The sequence below is a fragment of the Zalophus californianus genome, chromosome 8 (genome assembly GCF_009762305.2).
Source record: "Zalophus californianus isolate mZalCal1 chromosome 8, mZalCal1.pri.v2, whole genome shotgun sequence".
Taxonomy (NCBI): domain Eukaryota; kingdom Metazoa; phylum Chordata; class Mammalia; order Carnivora; family Otariidae; genus Zalophus; species Zalophus californianus.
This window is the reverse complement of record NC_045602.1, coordinates 94726943-94745064: the sequence shown is the minus strand read 5'-3', so window position 1 is coordinate 94745064 and position 18122 is coordinate 94726943. Positions and strand designations below refer to the sequence as shown.

At 42.1% G+C, this 18122-nt stretch overlaps 1 protein-coding gene across 4 annotated transcripts in view; it reads left to right on the top strand.

Moving 5' to 3' along the window:
• The window catches only part of CFAP61 (cilia and flagella associated protein 61), a 302051-nt gene that overhangs the window by 172006 nt on the left and 111923 nt on the right, over window positions 1-18122 (top strand). For all 4 annotated transcript variants that reach the window (XM_027623975.2, XM_027623973.2, XM_027623974.1 and 1 more), the window contains 2 exons: window positions 7016-7114; window positions 12484-12652. In XM_027623975.2, coding sequence (XP_027479776.1) covers window positions 7016-7114; window positions 12484-12652 — 268 coding nt within the window. The remainder of the gene's footprint in view (window positions 1-7015; window positions 7115-12483; window positions 12653-18122) is intronic.

The window sequence follows — 18122 nt, the reverse complement described above, 5'->3', positions numbered from 1 at the left end:
TGTTTTTATGAGCTTGTTTTCCAAACCACATTTTCTAATTCTCAACAAATCATATAACTTCTAGGTCATATCATTACTTCAGGGCTTACCAGGCATAATTATTAACTTATCATTAAACATGACATAGCTGAAGTCATTACCCCATTATCATTGTACTTACATGCTAAATTAGACCTAGTAGAAAGCATTTCATATACTTCATGCTTAAACTATCACCATTAAGAATAAAGGTCCACAAGATCTATCTGCCAAGCATAGGGAAACATGCCCCTATGGTGTTAATAAAGCCTTGTATCCACCAGCATTTGCCCCAAACATAAAACCAGTCCTCATCCCCACCCCCACGCCTCCAGAAGTGATCTCACTCACTGTTGAATCCCCACAATGCTTTACTCCAGTCTTAGGGACCCTGACTGATTGGTGTCTTACATTTTGCCATCTCTTGTGTGCAAAGGCTTTCCAGCTGGTTTTTGTAACTGCCATCTTGGTATTACATCTTGTATATGCTCCATGTATATAAAAATATGTTCAAAGTATAAATGTATAACATTTTTACTTCATATATATATAATCATTTCCCATACATTATAAAGCAAAATTCAATTTCATCTTAGTTTGTTTTGCCAGAACTTCCAAATTTTATTCTTCTTTGTTCAATGACCATTTCAAACATTACATTCGTTTTCATTTTTTCAGTAAGGTTTATGTTTTACTTTTATGCAGAGATACACAGTTATTCATCTGAGATCCTGAATCCCCAGACCTTCCTCCTAGTCCCTTACCCCAGGCACCACCCGTCTCTCCTGATGGGTCCCTGGAGAATTCACAGAGCACCTACGTTACTCCAGGCAGGCGCCCAGACCTTATTGTTGGCTTCAGTGTTGATTCTAGATTCGTTGTCCCAGGACACAAGCCTGGACTCAGGCAGATTTAAGAGACTTGCTGCTTGGTCCTTTTCTCCAGGCCCCATGCTGTTTCCTAGGGCGTGGGAGGGGGGGATCTTCCATGAATAGGAGAGCCACACAAGATGGCACCCAAGAGAAGAGAGAAAAAGGGTTAGGAGAGAGCTTTGAACTTCTTCCTCACCCCATGAACACTCCACCCACTTTTAGAAGGGCTCTGAATCCTTAACCACACACTCTTTGGGTCTCTCTTTCTTTGGTCTCCCCCTGGAGGTCCGAGTGTGCCATTACTGACAGCTGGGTGACCATCGATGCAGGAGCTGTGCTGTTTTTACTAACACAACAAAAATGAAGGAGCTAAGGACCTTGTCCAAAAAAAATCTCTTTTGGTGATCTAAACAAAATAAAATTGCCAAAGAAAGTCAAAAAAATTTTTCAGGGAAAAATGGGTAGATTCTCTTAATAAATGTATCATAAATATTTTGACTTGTTTTGCCTTATATTTTTCTTTTGGTATTGGAAGTTCACATAACTCCCAACTTTTAAGTTCCATCTGTAGCGTTTCACCATGAATTTTGTGACACTGCATGAATATCATTAAGACTGAATTAGATCTGAGTTATTCTTTGACTCCTTAAATAAGCAGTTAGGTTAAATACCTGTCTTGAGCTAGGATTTACTATAATTTGGCAAACATTTGGTCATTGTTGTGAACAATTCAGAAAGCAGAGATTTTAGTAAATTAAATGGTAACATTTAGATTGATGTGAGATGATTATTTTCTTTCTGCATTATCTATTTATTCAAATAAAAGCATTAATGAAAGCAGTTAATTAAATCACTGGCTTCGGTTGCCCTTGCTATGCCAAAAAAAAAAAAAAAAACAGGAAAAATTTAAAAATAAAAATAATAAGCATTCACTTGGCAGGCTGACAGGTTTCTATTGCCCAGAAGGGTAAGCAACATGAAAAGTTTTATGTTTCTTTTATCGTGTTCACAATAAATTGGCAATGAGACCCTCTTTATTTGAAGGATAAGGATGTTTAGACCTAATTTTGTAGCTGTCCTCCTGAAGCATGGAATGAAATGCAATACCTTTTACTTATTTCCCTGGATACTCTAATCCCTCCCTGCTTTACAAGTATCTTTGAGCTGTTCCTCCCCTTGTATCCACAGCAACATAAAATCCCCACTGGAATTATCTGCTGTGAAAATGCAGGTGCACTTGTTTAATGTTTCATTGGCTTGAGCACTTAACTTGAACTTTTTAAAAATTTTTTTCCATGACATCGTGACCTTTGATTTTGGAGTAGAAGACTCACAGTGTTGTTAGATATTGTTTATGTACATGAAGCCAACACCATTAGATCTGAGAACCGTGTTTTCTCTGTGGTCCTGCTGTTCCTGCCATTTTGTCTACTGTGTGTCCAAATTCAAGATGTACCCTGTGACTCACTGCTCTGTTTGCAGGAACTTTTAAAATATTCATTGGTCATCAAATTAAAAGTCTGAAACATTTGTTCTCCATATTTCATCCTCAGAAGAGCTAAAATCTACTAAAATTGTACATTATAAACTTTATTATTTTGGAACAATATTTTTATTATTTTTTAAAGATTTTATTTATTTATTTGACAGAAAGAGAGAGAACACAGCAGGGAGAGCGGCAGGCAGAGGGAGAGGGAGAAGCAGGCTTCCCGCTGAGCGGGGAGCCCAAGGTGGGCCTCGACCCCAGGACCCTGGGATCATGACCTGAGCAGAAGGCAGATGCTTAACTGACTGAGCAATATTTTTAGATAGTATCAATTTAAGAAATTAAATACTTGGATATTTCTGAATCAGATTAAAAATTAAATTAAAAAAATACAAGGTTGGAGAAAAATGTGGACACATTCATATAAAGGCATGAAAGAGGCAGGGAACCTTCACTGAATGAACAAGAAGGTTAATGAGGTTAGGTTAGGCCCTGATATAAGGGCCTTACCTACCATGCTTATGCATTTGAACTTAATGTTTTAAAGTATTTTATTTAAAATTGTTATTTATTGCAAATGTTCTATGCAGCAGGCAATATTCTAAACATTTTTACAGACACTCTCATGTAATCCTCACAACACCCCTATAAGGCATTAGATTCTATTATTCCCATTTTAGAGATTAGGAAACTGAGCCACAGAGAGGTTAAATAAGTTGCCACTTTCCCAAGGTCAAAAGGCTAGAAAGTACTGGAGCCTGGGGTCCAACTGAGGCAATCTGACTCTTGAGCCCATGGTCTTAGCCACTCTGCTCTGCTGCTATCAAAGTGGTGAGCAAATGTGGAAACTTAAAACCAGGAACGATTGAGATTTGATTTAACTTAAAAAGAGGTTTCCAATGGCTGTGTGGAAGATGGGCAGGAGAGAGAGAGACTCGTGCCAGAGAAACTCACCTGAGACTTTCTCTAAGCAAGAAGGTGAGCTATGGCAATGTGTCCCAGGAATGTCGGGCGGAGTGCATTCAAGACATTTGGACCAGGTAAAAGTGACTGGACATGGTGACCAGTTGTGGAAAGTGAGAAAGAGGGGAGGAGTCTGAAGTTGACTCTCCAATCCCTAACTTGAGAGATGGTTAGTTGCTCATGCCTTTGATGGAGATGAAGGAGCAACGGAATGGGGCTCCAAAAACCTGTGTTTGGACACATACTGAATTTGGAATGCCTATGGAACAGTCCCGTTAGGACTGGTAGGCATTTGGAAATTGGGTCTCAAGCTCAGAAGGAAGCTATAGTGTAGGTATGTAACAGGAAGTCATGGTGGTAGGTAGCATGGCCCAGGAAGCAGGCATGAAGACTGGGAAGCTCGTGAGCAGGGATAGATGGGCAAAGGAGGAGGACCTGGTGCAAAAAACAATCCTAGAAGAGAACCTTAAGATAATGTTGTCCCAGACAGCATGTTCTATAGCTGCAGCTTTTGGCTGGGGTCTCTGTCATCGCTCCCGCCGTCCCTGTTTCCTCCATTCACATCAGGAATAGCATCCTATACCTGTGAGTTCCTGGATGACTCCTCATCCCCTTCCGGTTCCTAGAACCCTGCACACACCCTTGCCTCTGTTCATTTGAACCCCGTGGAGTTAGCTACCTATTACCTGCCTGGACCCTGACTGATAGAAGGATCTTCCCCCATGCCCACCTATCCTTCTTTCATGAGTCAGCATGAGTAGAGATTTCTAGTTGCCTCCCAGTATGTATGCTGCACTTTGTTCCTGGTAACAGAACCTTGGGCAATGTGGTTTTTGAAAAACCACATTTTCCAGGTTCCCTTTCTGCCCCGTGTTTCTGTTCTGCCACATTGGTCTACCACAATTTCCAAATGCCTAGGCTCTATCACTGAGTTTCGGCAATGTAAGCAGAAATATCACGTGAGACTTTTAGTCTCTTCTTAATGGGCAGCCCTTTCCACCCATTCCTCCTTCCTTCTGCCTATAATGTGGATATGGGATGTGATGTCTGGAGCTCCAGGAACCACCTTGGGCCTGAGGGGACCTTGAGAATGGAAGTTATTTTGGAGAAACAGAGAAGCAGGGCCATGGACCCTGTTGACTGCATGATTCCACCTTATCAGCATGTACTGGTTACTTCCAGGTTTATTAAGTACAGTTGTAAGAAAAGTGTGCTGATATAGAAATAGGGAGAGATAGGGGAGGAACATGAAGAAGAGACAGGGTTAATGGGGAGAACCTGTCTTCTGAATTAGGGGGAATAGAAGAATGCTCTTGTCGATGTTACTGGAGGTAACAAGAAGGGAAATGGGGTTGGGGGGAGCCTGGTGGCTGGTCTCTGTTTTCTTTATGATGTGGGAGATGTACTCACTTGAGAATGAGGAAAGGGGACCAGAGGGAGAACAAAAAAGGCTAAAGTAGTGACGTTGGGGACTGGATAAAGGACCAGAGCAGCCACAGTGAAGAAGGCAAGAGGAATTTAGCTAAGGTGAAAGAAAAGGAGTGGAAAACTGGTGCCCTTATAGATAAAAATCCAGACAATGCCCCCCCCTCAAAATCTTTTGGAGAAGTCCTTAATTGCACAATTGCATAATTCAGTATATTGCAGTGTGGCAATTTGGCAATTTAGGAGTCATTTGATCCATGTTGTGAGATCATTCAAATTATTCAGTGCCAGAGGGATTGTTTTTGTAGTAAAAGATATAGCTGGATAATTACTAAGCCGCCTGTTCACATAGAGCTGTAAAAACGGCCTGTATATAACTGTATTATTAATCCAGCATAAACCACATTTCCATCACATAGGCACCAAAGCCAAAACAAATTTTAACTTCATTTGGGCATAAACACGTATTATTATTTGCATTTTCTGTTAAATGGAACTAGATTAAAGACCTGTCATCAGTGTGCATTTGCAGACTGGCAGCCCTAAGTAGCTGGGGTTAATTGTGACCTTTATGTTATTTGAACATATTCAAAAATTTTATTCTTATTATTAGAGGATAAAATGTGCTTGGTTTTCTTTGTATCAAATAGGAATATTCATTCTTAAATGACACGCATCCTTAGAGACTCAGAACACAACCTTTCATAATATTTAGCTATTTTTAAATGTCAGGTGCAGTTGAGTTTTATTACATTTCTGGCCTGTGCCATTACCAAAAGTCTCCTGTTTTTAGTGGTACTTAACAGATTGTCAGTAAATTGATAGCATTTCCACGTTTGGAAAATTTCCAATTTCTTCATGGGAAAGGAGGGCAGGTTTTCCCTTGAACCTGGTGAAGGTTTCTTTCTTGGCATTTGGTTGGTTTAAGGGGAGGTGTGAACTCAGAAGAGATTTTAGAGAGAAATATCTTTCTCACCATCCTATGAAAAGATCAACTCACCCATAAAATTTTCCTGACTTGAGCTGGAGGGCAAATTTGCGGCAAGAGTATTTTAATACATAAGGGGAAATACGGAGTGAGTCTTGAGCATGTCAGTCCTTTAGCAGCCTCTGCTTACGTGCTTGCGTTGTGCTACCCAACATCGCTCACGGGACTGGTTAGAGGACAGCTAGGTGAGTGCAGAGGGTACTGCTGGGGGTCAGAAGAGACACGGCTCTCACCTCCAGTCCTGCTGCCCATGAGCTTCGGGACCGTGAACAAATTACCTGGTATTTCCAACCTTGATTTTCCTCTGTATGAAATGCAGATAATAACAACCTGCCCCCTGCCTCTGGCACAAACTGCCTTGAAGATTAATCTCTATGATAATGTCCATGAACGTGTCTCGGGCCCTGGAAAATCTGATGCAAATATAAAGCAGTTTTGCTTTTAAAAGCAAACTTCTAGAATTTTCTCCTGGGTGATATTTTAGTATCTGATTTCAGTAATTGATATATATATATATTTTATTATTTTCATATATATATATCTTTTGTAGTAAATGCAAGGTGTGCCATATATATATGTATATATATATGAAAATAATAAAGTTAATGTTGACCAGGGATTGGATGATCTTTGGATCCTTGTCAATAGCTTGGTGTCTACAGGACAACAGAGACAGAGGTTAGGTGAGAAGATGCTGGAGCCAGACAGCCTGGGTTCATGCCCTGCCTTCAGACTCTCCTGCTGTATAGTCTTGAGCACATCACTTTGCCTCAGTTCCACATAATAAATAGGGATATTTTTACTGACCTCATGGTATTGCTGCTTCGAGGACCAAATGAGGGATGCCCAAAGCACTTGATGGTAAGCATTCAGAAGGTGTCAGCTATGGTGGTTGTGATCCCAAGCAATTCTTAGAAGTAGTCTGAAATTTGAACTGTGCATTAGTTTATATTCAGTTTTCCTCCCTCCTCCCAATGTTGGGCTTTATTTTGCTTCACTTGGAGAAGCAAATTTTTAAAAAATTAAATGGTACTTGGCATGACAATACTGTAGCTTCGGGAAGTTTCGGCAGTCAGCTGCTCCAGAGCCATCTTCCTTCTTTCATTGAAATGGTCGGTTCTGTTGGAAGGTTTGTGCAAAAAGAGTTGCTGAAAAGAAAAGTGGGACAATTGGATGACACATGAAATAAGGTAAATAGAATTATAATAATTCACCAAGTCCAGCTTTACCTCCTTTTTTATGTGTTCTTTTCTCTCTCCTTAGCTCTCACCTGAAGTTTAGTAATCTCACCCTGATTTCAACCCATGGACTCCCTGGAAAAAAGCTTCTGGGCACTGAACAAAGGAAGTTTTTAGCAAGCGAGTAAGAATTCCATTTGCTTTTTCATTCTGAGGCCTAAATGTCCTCATTTGTGTGGACAATACAGTTGACCCTTGAACGACACAGGGGTTATAGGGGCGCTGACCCCCATGCAGTCCAAAATCTGCATGCAACTTTTGACTCCCCTAAATCTTAACCAGTAATATCCTACTGTTGACCAGAAGCCTTACCGATAGCATAAGCAGTCGATTATTTTGTATGTTACATGTAATATGTACTGTATTCTTAAAGTAAGCTAGAGAAAGAAAATGTTATTAAGAAAATCACAAGGAAGAGAAAATACATTTACAGCCCTGTACTGTATTTATGGAGGAAAAAAAAATAATCCATGTGTAAGTGGACCCACGCAGTTCAAACCCGTGTTGTTCAAGAGTCAACTGTAGTAGATTTCAGACTGGAAAGGGAAGGGTGGCAGGCTTTTCTCCCAGAGTTCAAACTCACTTAGAACGTATAAGTACAAATCTGTTGATGAGGGAATGTAGAGTTGGGCTGCCATTTTGTATTTGTGGGGAGATGTCTGCCCTCTTCCAACCTGCTGACACAGCTACCTCCTGCACTTGGCTTCTGAGTGACACCACAGCGCAGAGAAACTTGGTGACTATATTTGCATCAGACCAGGTGACTCCCCCAAGGTTCAGAGTCGGGAGATAAAGACAGGGCACTTCACTGGGGTGTGGGTCTCACACCCCTACCCCCGGCCCTTTGTCATGCGGGGCTGATCTGCCACAACCTTCTTGCCAGTCTGGGCAAGCTTCATTGTTTGCATCCCAGTAGAATCACTATTTGTCAACATCTGTTCTAGAAAATGCCATTTCATTATCACACAGCTTGCATTAATTTTAATTTCCTGTAGCAAAGCATGGGTACAAGAATTACTAGGCTCCCTGCCTCTAGAAACAATGTCCCAATTTTTCCAATGAGGAGGAAGGAAATTGTTCCCTCTCAGGGTGTTCATTTTAGAATCCGTGTTGAAGAGATCTTCAAACAATGAGAAAAACGGCAGCAACTCCTTGCCAGCAGAACCAGGCTCACTTTGACCTAATACTTTCATCAGACTTTGAACTTCTATTTTTCTTGAAGGACAGCATCAGGGCAGTAAAAAAGGCGTGGGTTTTGAGCCGGATAGGTGTTGGTTCAGGTGGATGCCCCTGTTACGAAGGGGATTTCATTTCTTTGAGCTTAGGATTTTTTGACTGTGGAAAGTGTATGATAAGCCAACTTTGCTGGAGTTTTTTTGTTAAAATTACTCTAACAGCCAGTTCTGAAAAAGGGTAGAGGATCAACCCATGTGCATCTCCTTCCATCATGGCCTGTCTTCCAAATGACATGATTCCCAGGAAATGTTGGTCTTGTTGATTAACGTCTCATGAAGAACAGTTCAGTCAGCTTGATGAAGGTTTCTGTCAGCCCCCATGTTAGGTATGCTACAGGAGAGAACAGCTAGCATATGGCTTTCTGCTGGTGTGATTCTGCATGGGACCCACATGTGGCTAGGTGGAGAGTCACCTGGTGGTCCTGCTTCTGTCCTTGCCTCTCCATATTCTCAACACAATAGCCAGAGCAATGCCACACAAATATGAATCAGATCGTGTCAACTACAGAACAGCCTAGAACAGCACTGTCCAATATGGTGGCTACTAGCCACACGGGGCTATTTAAATGTAACTTCAGTAAAGTTAAATGAGATTAAAAATTCAGCTCCTCAATTACATTAGCTATATTTTGAGTGCTCAGACAGCTCCATGTGGCTAGTAGCTGCCATATCAGATAGTGCAGCTACAGAATATTTCCATCCTCACAGAAACTTCTAGAATGTTCCAACCTAAAATCCATCCCTGTCTGCTTACTTCTTTGACTTCGTCTTTTACCACTGTTACCTTTGTTTTCTCCACTCTAGCCACCATAGTCTCCTTGATGTTCCTGAAACACAGTGGGCAGTTCTCCACCTTGGAGTCTTGGCTTAAATTCAACTTTTCACACACCCAACACACTCCAGTCCTCCTTCCTCTGGTTTGTTTTTTTCTTGCTACAGAAATTCTTCTAAATATTTTATAATTTGCCTTTTAAGATCACGTTTATTCTTTATATTCTGAATCCTTAACCTATAATGTAAACTCTATAGAGTTTACTATAGTAAACAGTTTACTATAGGGAAGGGATTTTTTTTTTTTGTCTTGTTCACAGTGTGTCCCCAGCATCTGGGACAGTGCTTGGCACACAGCAGGTACTCAATAAATAATGTCAAACAGATGAAAGTTGCATCCAAAAGTACCTGCAAAAGTTCTCTCAATCAGGTTATAGACAGGGACTAAACAACACAGCCAGATGCCTCTGGGTGGAAGACTCATGTTATCATGATTTTTAGAAGCCACAAATTGAAATGTAAACAGGATGTTGCCTTTCAAATGGTCCTCCTACCTCAATAAAGGAAATTATCTCTGGCCATGGATAACTAATATCTTGACATCCATAAATTTAATAATTTAAATTCCTCAGTCTGAATACAAATTTTCAACTTTGCCCTAGCCAGTGTTTTGATTATTCTTGTTATTAATTTTTGAACAGCCATTTTTTTTGTCTCCCCCACATCCCCCCACCCACCCCAGGCCAGTTTCTTGTAGAGGTGCTAATGACATGCCGGGATACAGCAGAAAGGAAGGCAGTGGGAGGAGAGGAGAAACTGGAGAAATCCACTAATTGGACAATCAACCCTGAATAGCGAACGTTAATTGTGATGTTCCTTCTTCAGAGTGTCACAGTAAATCCTTTATGAAAACCTCTAAAGTTCTTTCCAGTTCTGAAGGGTTCTGATTTCATGAAGTGCATGTCTCCACCCTGCTTGTAATTGCTCCTCTGGAGTTTGCTTGTAATTTTGCACCTAGAGCTTTGGCCTAAGTCTTCTGACCACTGGCTGTGGGGGCAAGCTGGCCACTCTGTACATATGTCCCCTTCCAAAAATTTCCCCATCCTGCAATTCTGTTTTTTTTTCCTTATTACCTGTTTCCAGAATGTTCTATGAAGACAAACTTTCACATTAGTCTTGAGTCAGGGTCAAGCTCACTTGAGAAACATGAAGTTTTATTGACGTTCCTTCTTTGGTTCTTTCTCTTTCTTCCAGAGAACTCTAGTGGAGGTCTTTCTCTTGTCACCAATCCGTGAAACAGTCCCTGCCATATTAGAATCCTAATGCTCATTAACTCTGCTTAGGAAATAATTCTGGAAAACTATCACCAACAGTCTCCAATGGCTAATTTCACCTACCTGATGGATACATTAAGGAAGACCCAGAATGAACAGTAGTCACCTACACAGTGATAATTTAAACTGACAGATGTCACTCAGTGTAGTAACAGACTGTAAAAGCAAGCGCCCCACATTCTTCAGTGCTTCCGAAGGTTCCTAAAAAAACCAGTATTCCTAGTGCCAGTTCCCACTGGACAGAGCTTCAGATTTTAACTCTGAAATATGCATTCTGACATTATCAATATTACTGTCCTGCTGTCATTAAAAATAACACTGTCTTAACCTTCCCCAAATTTCCCCTGAGAACTTTTATCTTTGAGCAAACCTTCATAAGACTAATCCCTGTGAACGAACTATATTTAATTTTTCCTCATCTTGGACGACTGACAGTACCATTCCTATTATGAAGAGACGGTGTAGCAAATAAGGACAGTCCTTTGTGGGTCTCTTATGAATGTGTAAAATCAGCAAAGTTTCCTGTTTTCCTTTGAGCTACCAAAATGGTTTTTTAAAAGAGAATTTCATCCCACTATCTATTATAATCTAATGACAGGTCAGTCCCTGATTTTCTTTTCTTATTAAAAAGAAATTTTCTTGTTTTTAAGTGTTGTTTCATGGAGAGATACAAAGCCCAGAGCCCCCTTCTCTTTCACAGGTCCTTATAACGGGGTCTAATGTGCATCCATTACGAGAATGCTTTTTTTGTGGTAAAAGCAGACTCATGTGTGGATCAAAAAGAAAAAATGTTCTCCCATTACCACTTCACAATCCTGTTTGCCTCCAAGGAGGGTAAACAGGATTATGCATCATTAATATTATTTAGAATAATACCCTTCACATACGCATCCCACTTGACAAAACAGCGTCTTTAACATTCTCATGTTCATCCCGTACAATGGTCAAAGCATGTGAGGAGGGCACTTACCTCACGTCAAGAGGTCAAGAAACTGAAGTATTGAAAGGGCATGCAGAGTCCCCAGGGTCCACTCTCATTGGTGACAAATCAGGGACACAGACCATGGCACAGCAAAGCCTAGATTTAAATGAAACATGTTGGGGTGCCTGGGTGGCCCAGTCAGTTAAGCATCCCACTCAGGTCATGATCTCAGGGTCATGAGATCGAGCCCCATGTCAGGCTCCATGCTCAACTTGAAGTCCGCTTGAGATTCTTCTCTCTCCCTCTGCCCCTTCCCCCTCTCACCCTCTCTCTAAAATAAATAAATTCATTAAAAAAGTAAATGAAACACGTACTATTCTGCCACCCTATACTCTGGGTCTTTAGAACAGGATCAATAAAAGGTCATGTTCATAAGGTCAGACCTTTTGGAAAATTCTGGAAACAACCCTCATAAAACTTTATTTAAATAAACCCAAAGCCACCAAAACCCCACTCTGCTCACATTAGAGTAGAATGCTCAAACTCAAATGGAACCCAGAGAAGAAAACCTATCCATCTGGACCCACTGTTTGCAGAAGTACCAGTTCCCCACAAATCACCTTTGCTCTACAGAGTGAATCCCAAAAGTCTCCAGGGACTATACTCGCTGCAAACGTCATTCCCTAATTGACATCTCTAAATAAAATGTGTAGTTGTTTTGGCATGAATCCATACACTAATTCTAAGAATGAGTCATTTATTGAAAAAAACATTAGCAAATATGAAGGGTTCTCAGTATTCAGGACCTTGACCCCTGCCTTTGGGAATCCTCAGCAATGTCACTTTCTTCTTCCTCATTCCCTCTGAGTCTGTGGTCAACATGACAATTCAACAGCTAAAGTCAGCTTACATGAAATAGAAGCAGAAGAAAAAGTATATATTAATGATTTCACAGAGACACAGATGCACGGGCGTGCACGCACACACACGCCCTCCCTGTTGTAGACTGACCTATGCCAGGCGGAACGATTTAGTTTTAATGGGAAGATGTCAATCTGTGACTACGCGTCTCATAACGAAAAATCTCCCGGTATCTAGCCGGGGTCCTGGTAAACTCACAGCAAGAGCACAGACTTGGACCACTAGGGGACTTGACCCAGCCCACCAGATGTCTAATTAATGCCCACTGTCAGCTGCTCAAATGTCACTGACAGAGCTTTTCTCTCCGTAGCCACTGTTTTCATGACCAAGATTATGCGTTGATGTCACTGTGCTCCTGGGTCAACGTGGTGGTGGGTAGAATGATTGCCATAGACCGAGCAGCCAAGCACGTGGTGCTTTCTAAAAAGGAAATCGTGCGGTACGACCATCTCATCCTCTGCACCGGGCAGCAGTACCAGGTGAGATCTCAGGGACTAACGCTAACGGCCCGTGTGTGATGCGGGGCACACGTCCTCAGGGTTGGGAGCGAGCCTTCCCACCGGGACAGCTGCCACTCTGGTCATAAAAGTGCCAGAGAGGCCTGCACACACGTGAAGAGAATTATGTCCGGATCCCCTCCCGGAAATCCATTCCAAGAAAAACATTCTGCTCAAGGGTAAAAATCACAGCAAGTTGGAGAAATGTCATTCTTGAAGCTGTTGTCCAAAAGTCTAACACTTCCTGCTCACCAGAGCAGAATCCAGACACAACCCGGCATGCGTTTGTGGTAAATTAATTTATGCCTCAAGAGGCTAACATTTGGCGGTGGTGACGGGCTCATGCGAAAGTATTTCAAACATGCGCACCTTCTGTCAACCCTTATTTTATTTTGTCTCTCAGTTATAAAACTAGGAAATGTGACTGATTGATTACCCAGTGACCATGCCTTCCATTTGGATGAAATTCTCAAACCACATTTGAGGAGAGCATTGCTGGAGACAACGGAAGCTGTTCAATGTCTTAGGGAAGCAAATTTTAATATTCTCGCTTTGCAACACACAGTAGCGTTTCACGTGGTTCACAAAAATAGGGCATTTCTTTGATGAAAGGAGATTGACTTTGTAACTCCAAGATGGGGTCTTTTAATTACATTTCTCCCGGGAACCTAGAGGGGCCTTGCCACGGTGGGTCTGTTTCTGACAAGTATGGAGCAACCCGCCCCCACCCCAGGCGCTGCCATGCTTTATCTGGTACTGGGTTAGGCCATTTTGTGAATGGCGGTGGATTTGACAAGGGGAAGCGTGTGCAGGTTTTCTTCACAGAGCCCAGCCAGGAGGAGGCAGTGTGCGATGGGGGACAGACAGCTGAGCAGCTCCCAGCATTACGTACTTAATGTTCTGAGCCGTGGCTACACGTTGACATCAGCTGGAACACTTGAAATTACCCATGCCTAGCACCCCCCCCCCCAAGGCTCTGTTTTAATTATTCTGGGGTGGAGCTCAGTGATTAGCATTAAAAACAAAACAAAACAAAACAAAAACCCAACTCCCAGATGATTCTAAGCTAAGGCTAAAAACCAGGACTTGAATTTTCTTGACCTAGAATCTCTCATCCATACCTTAGAGCAGCACTTCTCAAACCATAATGCGCAACCCACAGCACCTGTGCATCTATCTCGTTAAAATGCAGATACTGAGCAGGGGCTGGGGAGCGGCTGATACACTGCAGTTCTAAGAAGCTTCCAGGTGAGGCCAGCCCTGCTCATGAGCGGGCCGCGTTGAGTATGGTTGAGCCTCTGAGGGATTGCTTTTCTTTCTCATCCTCCTCCTTCTACTACCACTACCTACCACTACCACTACCACTACCGCTACTGCTGCTACTAAAGAAATACACTTTCCACAGTGTAGCAAAGGATTTTTTTTTCCGATTAAAGGGTAAACACAAACTGGAGGAATACCTTATTTTGATAGTTAAGTATTCCTCTTTTTAAACATTAAACCAGGAGAAAACACCATACACCCCTTAAGCTTGTCCCCCCACCCCCACCTGCCCCACCGAGTTCCAGCTGCTGCCTGGAACCGTGGACTTTGGAAAATGTGAGTGGAAGACCCCGCCAGCTGTCCAGAGACTCGGGCATCTGCCCATGTGTGTCCAGCTGCCCCTGCAGCTTTAGTCTGTGGCACGTTAAGCTCTTGCCCTTTTTACAAGGGGAAAAATGAAATGAAGAAGTGATAAAGGGAGTTCCAATTTAATTTTTTCAGAAGGACATAAAAATTAAAGGTACATAGAGTGATACAAAAAAGGCTGCTGAATTCACTGGGGAAGGCTTCCAGTTCTTATTTATTTTCCTGTCTCCTTCTCTTCAACTCTCTCATGGTTTTGTCCCAATTTTGTGATTTAAAAAGAAAAAATTTAATGATGAAAATAAATCTTAAATTCAAAGCAAGAAGACAGCCTGCTATAAAATATCATTACAAACTTTAACCTCTAAATAGAACTTTAAATGGCATGAGTCATTCTAAAATATTATGCAATATTTTTGATATCCAAATACATATCATTTAATTTTTTATCAGAAAATCCATGCACAAAGTAAAAGATAAAATTGGGCTGTGGGGCTGTGTGTGAGGCAGGCTGGTCTCTACCTTCCAAGCCCTCTCTCGAGGGGCAACCACTTGGAGGCATTTCTATTGTTAGTTCCTCAGTGGTTACCCCCAGAACACCAAATAATGTGTTTATAGAAGTTTTGTCTTTGATCTATCAACTCCTGACAATGTCTATGACCTTTCCATTTTGGAAGATGAAGCTTTATCTAGCTCATATTCAGTACCCTCTAACTCCCCTCCTCACCCTGCCTACTGATTGGGTTGTTTTTGTTGGTGGGCACATGCTGGTGCTCATGCACAAAGCTCTAGGATAGCTTACCACTGAGGTCCTTGGCCACTCTCTGTGGCACGTGGAGAGCCATGGAGAGGCAGAGAGATGCCTCCCCATCCCTGGTTTTGGGGCTTCTCAACAAGAGGAAGACTATAAATGTTTTAACTCGCAAGGGCTCTTAAAGGGGTGATGCTCACTAGAAGCCAGCAGGTGGGGCAAGAACATCCCACCAGAGCAAGGTGGGATGTTAGTTACATTGAGCTTGACGTGGGTCAGCAATATGATGTGGTCTCCACAGAGGCTAATTATGTCCTTGATGGGGTAAATAAGAGCAGGGCATCCAGAACGGTGCAGGCCAACATGAGAGTCTTCTACAAACAGCTAAAAAGAGAGCTGTGTACACCACTTTGGCTCTTCCCATGTAAGACCTGAGAGGCACTCCCCAGTGTCTAGAACAGCGCTTACCATGAAGAGACCTCACTGGGCTTGGGATGATTAAAGGGGAAAAATAACATTCCAAGAGATGGGATCTACATTTCCTTCCCTTGAATCTGGGCAGGCTTGTGACTGTCTTGACTGATAAGAGTACAAAGGAAGTGATGTGGTGTGACTTCTGAGGCTTGGTCAGGGGCCATGCAGGATCTCCTTGTTCATGGCAACAGTGGCTCCTGGAGCCCTGAGAGGCCACTGAAGAAGGCCAGCTGCCTACCCTGTGATGGCCATGTTGGACATGCCATGCATGGGTTCTCCAGCTGACAGTTCCAGCGGAACCCAGCCTTCCAGCCGTTGCTGACAAAGCACCAGACACGTGAGTGAAGCCATCCTGTACCCTCCACCAGCTGAATATCACCAAGTGACTTCTGTTGTTAACAGATGGAAGAAAGGAATTGCCCAGCCAAACCCTACCCACATTTCTGACCCACAAAATCATGAAAAGTAATAAAATGGTGGTGGTTGTTTAAGCCACGCTTTTGGTGTGAGTTTGTTGCATAGCAAGAGACACCAGGAACAAAAGTGTAACATGGAATGAGGGAAAGGGAACCACATTTGGAAAAATCAGAGAAAGAACACACTCGTGACGATATTCCAAAATGCGTGATTCACACACACACACACACACACACACACACACACACTGCAAGAACTGTTCATCCTCCTCAGTACAATTTGATCAGCCAGCCTCTGAAATGGGCACTGGAGCCATCTGAAGAGCAGAAGCTGAGCTGAGAAGGCCACAGAATTATTAGATGAAAAGGAAGATGGGTAAGAAAGGCTTGAAATTAAATCCCTATCAAGAGACGGCACTGCTGCTGTCCAGTGTTAGAGGCTGAAGACAAAGCACAAAGCTCCCCCAGAGGGCAGAGGCAGAGGGCAAAGGGCATAAGAGACAAGAACGTGTGATCAACATGGAGGCCACATACAGAACACTGGTTTTCCCAAAGAAGACACACTGACAAACAGAATAGAGACAGTAAAGATATGCTAGAAGAAAATTTTCCTTACCTAACACCATATTATCCAGTTGGGCACATTCCAGGCAAAATGAAAGACAAAATTTCTCAGCCAGTTATATTCTGATGGAATTTTGGTTCTGTGGGAATGGTAGGGAAAAAATGCACAAATTTCAAGAGAAAAATAACAGATTACTAACCCTCCCCCACAAATAAAACAAAAAGAAGACAGGCACCCCCAAATTACCTTTCCAGGAGGAAATGGCATAAGAACATGAAATTAGACACACAGAATTTTGAAGAAACTGTGGTGATTCAATAACTATATGCCCACCTAAGTCTCTCCTATTTGAAGACGGTAAAAAGCTGTTGTTTCATGTGTGAGGCCTCAGAAGAATGATCTTCCTCGTTCTTTAATGTGTACTCCAAATAAATGAAGCAGAAAGGAAAAGATAGGACTTGACCAGAGTTTAAAAAGATAAGTGACAAGCACCAAACAATTTAAAAGTTTGTAAGTCTGTCGGTAAGTCTGAGAATAAATGCAAAACAAGTAATCACAAGTCTTCATTTAAATCTAATCAAGACCAAGTTGTTTGAAAATAGGGAGAGAGGTGGCCAGGGAGAAGTAAGAAATGCCTTAAATGGGGAAACCCAAAGGTAATATTTGGGTCTTGACTCTTATATGTAGAAGGAATAAGATCAATGAATGCTTTTGAACAGCACAAGTAAATTCACCTTCCCAACCCCAAAGAAGATAGGACAGGAGGAAACGTTATTCGTGTAACCACAGGGAAGAAAACAAAGAAACAGCCACAGTGCTTTCAACAAGTATAAACCAGAATGGCATTAGGAAGGACAACAGTTGCAATGGTGAATGCCATGGTTTTACACTGTGCTGTTATGACAGCGAAGCTCTGTGTTTGCACCAAATGCAAAATACAAAGAAATGCCAAAATGAAATGACACCCAAAGTTTCTAAATGAAATGATAGTGAAGAGTGCACCAGCAAAAGGTGCCATGCAAATTCAAATGGCTATCAGAAGCAGTGGCAAGATTAGTATCCAACAAAGCAGAATTAACTGAGAAAGAAAAGCATTAATGTTGACAAAGGGTACAATTCCCAAGAGCAATACAGAGGTGATGAGCTCATTACATGCTGAACATGATCATGTCAAAGAATATGTCACAAAAGCAGAGGTGGCTGGAGTATTTGTTTCTTGGAGTCACATTTAAGATGGGAAAAATCAAGCTAAAGCACATCCAGAGACTCTAAGTCGCCCCAGATGTTCAGCCATGGGGGTGAAGTTTCAGGATGGCTGTTCTCAAATATTTGAAGGGTGTGTACATGCAGAAAACAGATCAGACTTTATCTCATGGCCCTGGGAAGTCAATGGAAGACAGACCACCAGAAGCAATGGGAATACAGTGCTTATTCATCCTATGAAACAACTTCCCAGGAGTCAGGGTTTTGGGGTCCTGTGTGGCTCAGTCAGTTAAGTGTCTGCCTTCAGCTCAGGTCATGATCCCAGGGTCCTGCAGGGAGCCTGCTTCTCCCTTTCCCTCTGCTGATCCCCCCACTGTGCACTCTCTCTCTCTCTCTCAAATAAGTAAATAAAATCTT